General features: G+C 38.3%; 1 protein-coding gene across 1 annotated transcript; it reads left to right on the top strand.

Moving 5' to 3' along the window:
* The first annotated feature begins 5,977 nt into the window (after positions 1–5,977).
* LOC135230178 (olfactory receptor 5D18-like) lies at positions 5,978–8,199 on the top strand. Its single transcript, XM_064279141.1, has one exon. The coding sequence runs from the start codon at positions 6,021–6,023 to the stop codon at positions 6,960–6,962; it is 942 nt and encodes a 313-aa protein (XP_064135211.1). The 5' UTR covers positions 5,978–6,020; the 3' UTR covers positions 6,963–8,199.
* The last annotated feature ends 4,337 nt before the right edge of the window (positions 8,200–12,536 follow it).

The following is a 12,536-nucleotide window of genomic DNA, read 5'->3' as shown; positions in this document are numbered from 1 at the left end:
ATTTTATGACGGTGTGTTTTTTTCTCTCTCAGTTCAATGTGAGCAATGCTGTCAACTCATCTTAGAAAAGGTCTTTCTGATTTGTTAACTTGACTTTAAAGTTATTCTGTTGTATGTCACTAGTGATTTCCAAACATGTGGAGGAAGCATTCAGTCTCTGTTGGGAGACACAGGTGGATGTGTTGTGTGATAAAGGGAAATAATTCTTATCTGAAGGTTTTGTCATGGATTCTGCAGATCTTATGATTGAGCACCTTTGCACTTGAAACAAATGAAAATGTTGAGAAAGAGTGAGGAAAAGGATCATTATACCACTGTATAAACAAGAAGCAACATCATGATAAATGGAGAAAAGATTGAAGTTGTCAAGGATTTCATTTTACTTGAGTCAACAATAAACACCCATGGAAACAGCAGTCAAGAAATCATATGACAAATTGCATTGGACGATCTTCTGCAAAAACATCTTATAAACCAAATCAAAAACCCAAATCTATTGCTGTCGAGTCAATTCTGACTCATCGTGACCCGGCAGGACAGAGTAGAACTGGCCCATAGAGTTTCCAAGTAGCACCTGGTGGATTTGAACTGCTGACCCTTTGGTTAGCAGCCATAGCACTTAACCATTCCACCACCAGGATTTCAGACATCTTATAAAGTGTCTATTATTAAAATAGTGTTGTCTTTTGACAAAGAGATGTTCAAGAGCCATATGGCGATCTTTCCTTAGCCATATGATGAAAAGATGAATTGGATCACTTTCTTACTCCACACATCAAAACAGGTTACGAAAATAAGGTTTAAAATTTAGATTACGTGAATATACAGAAACTTCATAACAAAAACAAGAGAGAATAAATTAAAATTAAAAAAAATGAGAAATCACCAACTCTATCACAGAGTTGAATAGAAAATGAAAATTAGTCCTATAGAAAAATGGACATAAGATATGATTAAAGAGTCCACATTAAAGAAAAACAAATAGTTCTAAAAGGTATCAAGAGTTGTTCAACTGGACTCATAATAATAGAAGCACAAATGAAAACTACACTTAGACATCATTTCTCACCTACTAGAATAGCACATAGCATTCAGTCAATTTATATTTAATAATTATGTCTCCTATTGATACACATATCTTGATTGTCGAGCAGCTAAAGCAAAAGGAAGAATTGATGAAGTAAATGAACTGAACAGTAGATTTCAAAGGGCCTCTTGAGACGACAAAATAAAGTATTATAATAACATGTGCAAAGAGCTGGAGATGGAAAACCAAAAGGGAAGAACATGATCAGCATTTCCCAAGCTGAAAGAACTGAAGAAAAAATTTAATCCTCGAGTTGCAATAGTGAATATTTTCCATGGGGAAAATATTAAATGATGCAGGAAGTATCAAAAGAAGATGGAAGGAATACACAGAGTCATTATACCAAAAAGAATTAGTCAATATTCAACCATTTCAAGAGGTGGCATATGATCGATCAGGAACTGATGCTACTGAAGGAAGAAGTCCAAGCTGCTCTGATGGCACTGGCAAAAAACAAGGCTCCAGGAATTGACGGAATATCAATTGAGATGTTTCAACAAACAGATGCAGCACTAGAGGTGCTCACTTGTCCATGCCAAGAAATATGGAAGACAGCTTCCTGGCCAACTGATTGGAAGAGATCCATATTTATGACTATTCCCAAGAAAGGTGATCCAACTGAAGGTGGAAATTATAGAACAATATCATTAATATCACATGCAAGCAAAATTCTGCTGAAGATCATTCCAAAATGGCTGCAGCAGTACATCAACAGGGAACTGCCAGAAATTCAGGCCAGTTTTAGAAGAGGACATGGAACCAGGGATATCATTGCTGATGTCAGATGGATCCTGGCTGAAAGCAGAGAATACCAGAAGAATGTTTACCTGTGTTTTATTGATTATGCAAAGGCATTTGACTGTGTGGATCGTAACAAACTATGGATAACACTGGGAAGAATTGGAATTCCAGAACACTTAATTGTGCTCATGAGGAACCTTTACGTAGTTCAAGAGGCAGTTGTCTGAATAGAACAAGGGGATATTGATTGGTTTAAAGTCAGGAAAGGTGTGCATCAGGGTTGTATTCTTTCACCATACCTATTTAATCTGTATGCTGAACAAATAATATGAGAAGCTGGACAATATGAAGATGAACGGGGCATCAGGATTAGAGGAAGACTCATTAACAACCTGCGTTATGCAGATGACACAAACTTGTTTGCTGAAAGTGAAGAGGACTTGAAGCACTTACTCATGAAGATCAAAGACCACAGACTTCAGTATGGATTACACCTCAAACTAAAGAAAACAAAAATCCTCACAAGTGGACCAATGAGCAACATCAGGATAAATGGAGAAAAGAAGGAAGTTGTCAAGGATTTCATTTTACTTGGATCCACAATCAACAACCATGGAAGCAGCAGTTAGAAATCAAAAGACGCATTGCATTGGGTAAATCTGCTGCAAAGGACCTCTTTGAAATATTGAAGAGCGAAGATGTCACCCTGAAAACTAAGGTGTGTCTTCCCAAGCCATGGTATCTTCAATCACATCATATGCATGTGAAAGCTGGACAATGAATAAGGAAGACTGCAGAAAAGTTTACGCCTTTGAATTGTGGTGTTGACGAAGAATATTGAGTATACCATGGACTGCCAAAAGAATGAACAAATCTGTCTTAGAAGAAGTACAACCAGAATGCTCCTTAGAAGCAAGGATGGCGAGACTGTGTCTTACATACTTTGGACATTTTGTCAGGAGGAATCAGTCCCTGGAGAAGGACATCATGCTTGGCAGAGTACAGGGTCAGTGGAAAAGAGGAAGAGCCTCAACAAGGTGGATTGACACAGTGGCTGCAACAATGAGCTCAAGCATAACAACAATTGTAAGGATGGCACAGGACCAGGCAGTGTTTCGTTCTGCTGTGCATAGATTCGCTGAGTCAGAACTGACTCAACGGCACATAACAACAAAATAACAACATTGATACACATAACTGATAACTGTGGGAGAGTATGGGAATGTTCAGGAGACTGGGGAAGATGACTTTGAAATATATATTGTTGCTTATAAAATGTCCCTAATGATACTATAATATTCCTCCTGGTTTTCTAGTACAGCTGAGAAAGGTAGTTAATTTTAATTGTTTATTTTTTGTCCTCTAGAGAATGAGGCAAGAGATAGTCTCTAGGGTTCATGACTCAAGGTTGTGAGTACAGATGTAATATGGCATACACTTCACTCCCATCCAAGTTTCCCAGATGCAGGAGAAGCCTTCCCTTTGCCATTAGCAGGTTTGTTTTAAAATTCTAAAGTCATAGTGTTATTAACTTCAGTGTCGTGTATCCAGGAAACAACTAATGGGTAATATGTAACCTTTAGATGTAGAGAGTTCATGAGGAATATAGAGCCATAGCAAAAGGTGCATATCTGATCATACAAGGAACAGAATGTGCACCCTTTATGCACAGCTGTGCGTAGAGGACTTGACCCCTCAATAATAGTGCCCTGGATGACAGATACCTGAGGTGGGGGAATAGATGTGCCCTGACAGTTTTGGGAATGTGTGTTTTCTTACTTTTGTAAATTTTTGGAGCAGTCGTCAAGGTACAATAGACAGGCATTTAAGCAGAACGGAATAATCAGTGATTAGACAGAATCTTTCATAAAAAATGATATTTATCTAGCAATTTATCAATCAACTTATCTGTCATCTATCTATCTACCTATCAATCTATCTTTCAAGCTTCAATTAAGATTATAAAGCATGTCATGAAGAACAGGTGTCTACTGAGACCAAAAGAACAATGAAATGGGAGGAAATTATATGGAAGAAGATTTTAGCTCTCCTATCTTTATTTCCTGGACTAAATGAGAAGATATATTTATTATTAATTTAGCATCCATATTTAGGAGAAAAAAGGGCAATGACGTTAAAGACATGAGTTTGATCAAAATTAAGGTTCAAATGTCTTAGATAAATAAAATATGGTGTTAAAAATGTTATGATTAAAATTACTGTATGTGTGATGCTTTGGCTTTTGAGCGCTCAGATTTATACAGGAACATGATAGGATCATTGAGGATCTCAGTCCAGCACAAAACCTGATACCTTTATTTCTTGGCCATTTGATAATGATTTGTTAGGTTTCAGAATAAGAGATAAACTTATAAGAAATCATAGACAGAAAAAATTTCCAAGTATGTTGGGATGTGAGAGGTGCTGGCTACCAATTCTAGAAATACAATGATTCCTTTACATCACTGTTTTTACATGAAATGACTTAAACATGCACTACTACTCCATGCTTTTATCTTCTACAGACATAATATAGGGACAGAATGAGTATTCTAGGTGTGTTGAAGGAAGAGAATTAAGCTGGAGATACTTTGGGAATGGGAATTTCTCAGTCACAGTGTCTTTATTCCTGGTGTATAAACATCTCTAAATCCCATTCTCCTGTGTATCATCTGGATGCTGCCCTCAAGTATATCGTTGTGGCACATAACAATGTCAGTGGAATACTTCCCATATTTAGAGTCCCTAGTTTGCTCACAAATTAAAGGGAGTGATCATTGATAAAGGAAATATATTAGTAGGTAGATCTCTAAAATGGGCCAGTGTTTGGGTGGGAAATGCATACATGGTTGGGGGTCATAGGCTGGTCTTTATCTGCAGGTCACTGGGAAAGTCAAAGCTTCTTCTGGTTTGTATTATGCCATCTCTAGAGTAAGGATGTGGACCAGAATATTTTTATTTTTTCATCTGTTCTAATTTCTTTCTATTCCTGAAGCAATGAGAAAGAATAGGAACTTAAAAAAAAAAATACCCTATTGGACAGAATAGAAGTGCCCCTTTGGGTTTCCAAGGCTGTAAATCTTTCCAGAACAGAGTGCCACCGCTTTCTCCTGCAGAGCAGCTGGTTGGTTCAAACCCCTGAAACTTTGGATAGCAGTGGAGCACTTTTAATCACTGAGCTGCCCAGGGTCCTGACTGGAATTTAGGATTTCCTAATCGGAAAAAACATTAAAAAAAAAAACAGCTTGGAATCATGATGGCCCCATATGTGTAAGAGTAGAACTATCCTCCAAAACGTTTTCAATGGCTGACTTTTCTGAAGTAGTTCACTAGCCCTTTATTCAAAGGCTCCACTGGGTGGACTGGAACCTCCAAACTTTTGGATAGGCCGCCAAGGGCATTAACCATTGGCACCACTTAGGCTGATGAAACAAATTAATTAAGATTTATTTTGGTATCAGGTTTACTGTGTCAGAAAGAAAAAACTAAGGCTAACATACTGTGCAGCATTAACAATAAAAACACAAATGGGAAATGTTAAGGCTGTCCATTCTTTATGTCCATAGTGTGTACATGTACTGTGTTAGTTGATAAAATAATTTAGACAATTCTGATTTTTGTTATTGACTGTGGAGCGGACATAATTTGTCACTGCATCAGGTGGGGCTTGTCTTTTATGAGCTTATAATATTCAAGGAGAACTGAAAGTGTTAAGTGAGGATTTGATTTAAAATTACCATATAATCCCAGGAGGCTTGGTGGCATAGTGGTTAAGAGATTAACTGCTAACCATAAGGCTGGCAGTATGAATCCAGCCGCTCCTTGGAAACCCTATGGGGCAATTCAATCTGTCCTATAGAGTCACTACATGTCAAAATTGTCTCGATGGCAATGAATTTTTATGCAATCCCTAAATCTCATCTTATATATTCATAAATACAAAAAACTAGACTCAAGACCTTAAATAAATAAAATTTGGTTCAATAGTTTTTCTTAAGAAAATTTAAAAAAATAACATGTTTTAAAATTTTGGTTTAGCATTTATTAGTTAATAAACACATAGATTCTGAAAGAGACATCTCTTCCAGTCTTAGCAAAGGATAGTTGACTAAGCTTCCTGTATCGTTCCTATGTTTATTTATTTATTTATTTATTTCCAGGACTGACTTTTAGATTTCAATGAACTGAAGCCATGTTAGTGCCAGAGAGAAATAGAAGCACAGCCACGTTCACCCTTTTGGGCTTCTCAGATTGCCCAGAACTGCAGGTTCCCCTTTTCCTGGTTTTTCTGGCCATCTACAGTGTCACTGTTGTAGGAAATCTTGGGATGATGGTAATCATCAAAATTAACCCCAAACTTCACATCCCCATGTACTTTTTCCTCAGCCACCTCTCATTTGTGGATTTCTGCTCTTCCTCGATCATTGCTCCCAAAATGCTGGGGAACCTAGTTGCAGAAGACAGAAGCATTTCATTTTTAGGATGTGTAGTACAATTCTTTTTGTTTTGTACCTTTGTGGTGACTGAAATCTTTTTATTAGCTGTAATGGCCTATGACCGTTTTGTGGCCATTTGCAACTCTCTGCTGTACACAGTTGCCATGTCCCAGAGACTCTGTGTTATGCTGGTGGCAGGATCATATACTTGGGGAGTAGGGTGTTCCTTGATGCTCACATGCTCTGCTTTGAAATTATCTTTTCATGGTTCCAACACAATCAGTCACTTCTTCTGCGAGTTCTCCTCGCTTCTCTCCCTTTCCTGCTCTGATACTTCTCTCAGCCTGTTGTTGCTTTTCATCTTTGCTACTTTTAATATGGTGAGTACATTACTCATCATTCTCACTTCTTATGTGTTTATTGTTGTCACCATTTTGAAAATGAGTTCAGCCAGTGGGCGTTGTAAGACATTCTCTACCTGTGCCTCTCATCTGACTGCCATCACCATCTTCCATGGCACCATCCTCTCCCTCTACTGTGTGCCCAACTCCAAAAACTCCAGGCACACCATCAAAGTTGCCTCTGTGTTTTACACAGTGGTGATCCCCATGTTAAATCCCTTGATCTACAGTCTGAGGAATAAGGATGTCAAGAATACAGTCAACAAGTTAATGGACACTAGAGTCTTTTCTCATTGAGCATATTATTTTAGTAGAATTTGTCCCTAACCTTTAAATAAAGTGTGTCCAAAAAGGCCATTTTAGAAGATACATTTAAGATTAATACTTAATTTTTGCACAATGGCAAGTACGTGGATATTGTTTCAAGAAGACTAAATTTGGCTTTGTCTCTTCATTGCAGGAAAAGTTCAGCATCTCTCTCATCTTTAGTTTTAAACCTATGCAAATTGTGAGAACATTAACTGGTTCATAATCTGATAGTGAGGAACAAAAGATAATATAGATATGTGGGGCACCTTGCATAATCTGAATAAACATTAATTTCATCCCACTTTCTCATTAAGTACTTGAAATATAGTAGTTTCTCAGTAAACACACATTTTTTGATGACATATCTACAAATGGCAGTAAAGGTAAGACATAGGCTTTGTCCTCAAGGAATGCATAATTTGGTGGTAATGCTGGCACAATAAAGAAAGGGGCTGTTGTAAAAGGCAGGCTAGAAGAAATATCTTAAAAGTTTTGAGCAAGGAATAGTTCAAATCCACTTAGAGACATTAGAAATAATCTTCATAAAAGAGGTATTATTTGAAGTTGGCCTGGAGAATGGGCAGGATTTTAGGAGACACATTTCAGTGAAGAAGGCATCTTATTCAGGAGAGAATGGAATAAACAATCTCGAGGAAATAAGAATGTAACATTGAGTCAGTCAATTATTATCGAGTGAATACTGTGTAATGTATGTGTGTGCTTGCACCCGTGTGTTCGTGTGTAGTATGTTATATTCAGGTTATTTTGGCATGACTGCAAATTTGAATAAATATTGTCTATACCCTGACCGTGTTTTCAAAAGAGCTCCGGTGTGACAGAATGATAAGTTTGATAGGCTGCACCACAGGCTTAGAAATGGATCTCAGAAAACCATTATATGCAAAAAGTAGCGACATCAAGTGCCTGCCCTATTTGTTTGTCAGTTAGTTTGCCCACCCAGCCATTGCAAATGTTATGTATAATTTATTTATCTATTTTTTGAACATGGGCGTAATTACTGAATCCTGCTCAACAGAACTCTCAATTTGACCAATTTGCCAACGCAGCCTACGTTTGTGAATTATTTTGGCTAACAAAGGTGGCAAAAAAGACATTGAAGCAAATTCCAAACCTTTGAGAGATTTCAGGATTTTACACAGACTATTGAAAAAAAAAAAAAAGAAACCTGGGAAGCTGCCACATGAACAAACACAGATTAGACTATTGAGTAAAGAGGGAAAAATAACCCAGTTGCCCACTCCTTCCATTATACTCTCTGACACTTAGCCCACCACCAGATTCAAGGGTGAGAAACTCTTATGTCAGCTGACCTGCCAGTTGATCTCATAGACCTAAGTAAGCTGAGCCCAGATCAGCCAAACACAGACCAGATCAGCAGAACTGCCCACCTGACCTGTATAATAGTGAGCAGTAATAATGATTGTTGTTTTAATAAATACATTTTTGCATGTTTTCTTTGTATAGTCAGTAGAGTCACTCACTTTCTCAGGTTCTGGCAAGGTTACCAAAAATATATTCCCATGGTTTATCATATGACAATTTAGGGTATTGGTTATTCTTCCACTTAGAGACCCCTTGCTTAAGACAATGCAATTAAAACATTCAGAAAATATTAAAATAGTATAATGTCATTGACAATTGCTAATATAATATTTTATAAAATGGAATTATCCTGTATGCTTTAAATTCATTTACATCAACGGTTTGGAGATTCACATTGAGATTATTCAATTCATGGATTGTGATCATGACATGAATCTCATTCAATATTTTAAATTTAAATCAACCTTTAAGCACACGTCCCATCTCTTTAAGATAAATACATAAACAAGATAACTTTGTCATGTTTTGCCTACAAGATTTAATGAATCACTGCCAGTTATGTTTTTTTTTTTCCCTCATTCTTTTAGAATTTTGCTATCATTAGACTCTCTTTCTCAGGAGACATGCATTCAGTAACAATAGTTTGTGGTTGAACTTTGAAAAAATAATCTAGTAAACAAATACTGTCATTTACTATATATCAGAATTCAACGTATCATCATATGGGTTAAAACATGTGTCTAATAGCAATCATTTCCATGGAAAGAAATATGCATAAACAAAGACAAAGCCATTTTCTTCCTAGAATGCACTGTGCAGTTCTATTTGTTTTGTAATTATGCAAACACTGAGGTGATCCTGCTGGCCGAGATGGCCTACAACTGATTTGAGACCACCTGCAACATACTGCTGTACAAGGTCATCATGTCCCAGAAACTCTGTAAAGAGCTGTTGCCTGGCTGATATCTCTGAGGAGCCGTATGTTCTACTGATTTGCATGTGTTTAGCTCTTGAGATCCTGTCCTAGCTCTCAATCATGAGTAAACACTACTTCTGCAGTCAAACCCTTTCCTTATCACTTGCTTGATCTGCTGTCTCTATGAATGAAGTGCTGTTGGACATTTTCAATTCCGACTCATAGCCACCCTATAGGACAGAGTAGAACTGCCCCATAGAGTTTCGATGGAGGATCTGGTGGATTTGAACGGCCAACCATTCGGTTAGCAGCTGTAGCTCTTAACCACTATGCTACCAGGGTTTCCATTGTACATTGTGGCTGCTGTCAATGAGATCATCACTATCATTGCCATCCTTACCTCCTACTTGTTTATTCTCATCACCATCTCGAGGATGTGCTCTGCAAAGGAAAGACATAAAGCCTTTTCCACCTGTGCCCACCACCTCACAGCCATCGTTGTCTTCCATGGAACAATACTTTCCATTCATTTCAGGCCCACCCCTGGCAGCAGTCTGGACACTGACAAGAAGGCCACGGTGTACCATACTGCAGTGATAACCCCGTTGAACCCCCTGACTATAGCCTGAGAAACAAGTATGTGAAAAAAGCTGTCAAGAAAATGGTGGAATTCAACTTATTTTCGGAGGAAACATTTTCTTCACTGGACTTAGGGTTTCAAAAGGGACCTTTAAGGAGGGGTTTGAATTTGGAAGGAAATGGATGAAATGGACAAGGGAGGAGGATCCAGGGTACTATTCATACTTCTTTGTTTTCTACTGAGCTTTAAGGCTTATCATAAAATTTCCAGTATCATACAGAAAGTAATTCAAATGCATCTGCTGTTTCCCCCCTATCTCTAAATGCTAAGTGTTTTGGTGGAGTCTGTGGGATTGTATTAGTCCTTACTTTTTTTTGTTTTGTTTTGTGATTTTCTAACAAAATGCTCATAAACACACTTAACTTTTCAACACCGTTAACACTTCTAATAATTTTTAATGAACTTATGTTTTTTTTCATCTAGGGAATGATATACGTTTGTCTGATACAATCATGCACTTTTTTTTTAATTTGGAGAATGTTCAAATGAATGAAAATATCTTTAACATTTCCCATAATGCACCATGGTAAAAAAAAAAAAAGGGACCCCAAATTCCTTGCCTCAGTCATCCTGTAATCCAAGGGCTATGTGATTCACTGTGAGAGGCATATTTGTAGATTTGCCAGCCTATTCAAGGAAGGAGGAGCTGTACATAGACATCTGGGCAATATTCCAGAATTGTATCTATTATTATTATTTTATTCATTTTTTTGCTGAAAATTTGCACAGCAACTTAGGTTTCTGTTTTAAATTTTCTGACTGTTTTATCCTGGTCAGTAGAAAATTTATTCAGTGACATTAGGTACATTCATCACAATGTATTAACATTCTCCTTAATTGTGTTCTGATTGTTCCACTTCTAGTGCTCTAGTTTCCCTTCCCCCTTACCTTCTCATTTTTGCTTTTGAATAATTGTTGACCTTTTGGTCTCATACTGATGATTTTTTAGCAGATCACTGATCATACAGGTAATATCCTTTATTTTGTGTGACACTCTGTTATTTAGCTAAAAGTTGATCTCAGGGGATAGATTCAGTTCTAGGTTTAAAGAGTGTCTCAGGATGACAGTCTCAGAGAATCATTTGTTTTCTGTTGTTCCAGGTTGTCTGGTTTTGCAGTTTTGTTTGTGTGTGTGTGTCTTAGTAAAAATTTGAGTTTGGCTCCATGGTTTTCTCTCATCCTGTCTGTTACCATCTATTGTGACCTCATTCAGAATGGTCAATGGTGGTAGTCTGGCAGCATCTAGCTCTTCTGGTCTCAAGGTGGATGAAGTTGTAGTTCATGTAGGTTTGGTTCTTCTCTGCTCTTTTGGTTACTTTCTGACTATTTTGCTCCTAGTCAGTAGAGAGCTGTAGTTTGTGTCTTAGATGGCTAATCACAGGTTTTAAGACCACAGACATCTTCACTTCTCTAGGATTCAGATCATTATTGTGAACTATGTTATGTCAATTGACTGAATTGTCCCATGAGATTATGGTCCTAAAAGTTCAAATCCAGAACATCAGTGTTGGCAGTTGTCTGGTAATATATGAGGAGTTCCCCTGTTTGTGTCTTCAGTGAATATATGTGCCTACACCCAAATATTTGTGTTTACACACACCTATAGATACTTCTATCTGTTCTCACCTACGTACAAACCTATGCTTACACATATAATGATTTGCATATTTCCATCCCTATGTGCTCAGTCTTTTTTGCTTTGGTTGTGCTGTGCTCACTACCTCCACATTCACTGCCATTTTTCTCTGTACCCAAAATACCTAGTCTCTATAAACTGTTAATTTTCCACCATTTTCCTCCTTGGAAACCAACACTGGACATTGGTCTCTTTATATTTATCTATTTTTGTCATCTTAAAAAAGAAGGATCAATCATGGGGAGCCCTCAGGCACCATTCCAGTTAGTGGTGGCGGTGGGCTGGTACTAGCATATGGCTGCAGTTTCCTCAGGAGAAGCAGCCAGCCACACAGCCTACTCACACCTCTGGAACAGAAACAGAACAGTGCTCTCAGCAAATCTAAGTACTTGAGTATATTTTACTGAGTTCCCCGCCCCCCGCCCCGTTCCCAAGATGGCTTCAGTGGCTGACTTCCCTGGGCCTGAGAAAGGCCTGGTTGAGTGCCTAGAGCCATCCTCCCGGCCTTGGAGAAGGAATAAATTTGCAACTGTGGGAAAAAATAAATTGCCAGATCCACTAATCGGGGGAGTTCAGGACAGAAACTGCTCCTGTCCAGGCATAAATGGTCCATGGACTTTGAGTACCTTTCCCCATGGACCTGTGTGGGCTTATTTGAGGAGACTAGACTCCAACCATTTCAGCTGTGTGGTGAAGCAGTGGGTGTTTCCTGTTTGACATTGCCTTGCCTATTAAACAGGGTCCTCACCTACCCACACCAGAGGCCTAAGGACTGATAGCTCCACTCAGGTCACACAGCCACCCACGACAGGTGTCCAAGGATAAATGATACCTCCCAGTCCTTATGACCAAAAACACTGGGTGCCCATGGTCCTTCTGTAGAACCCACCTACCTGTACACCCTAGAGAACAGGGACACACTTTCCTCAGAGACACAGAGGGGTTGATTCTCAGCCCCTGCCTTGTTCAGAGTGTGACTCCCTGTTGCAACCAGATACTGGTAACTACACCAACCACCCCTGCCCC

This window comes from Loxodonta africana, unplaced genomic scaffold (genome assembly GCF_030014295.1).
Source record: "Loxodonta africana isolate mLoxAfr1 unplaced genomic scaffold, mLoxAfr1.hap2 scaffold_85, whole genome shotgun sequence".
NCBI lineage: Eukaryota > Metazoa > Chordata > Mammalia > Proboscidea > Elephantidae > Loxodonta > Loxodonta africana.
This window is presented reverse-complemented; position numbering and strand designations above follow the sequence as displayed.

Bases quoted from the DNA above. Each gene is read 5' to 3' on its own strand.
- LOC135230178 (XM_064279141.1), top strand. From the start codon at position 6,021: ATGTTAGTGCCAGAGAGAAATAGAAGCACAGCCACGTTCACCCTTTTG.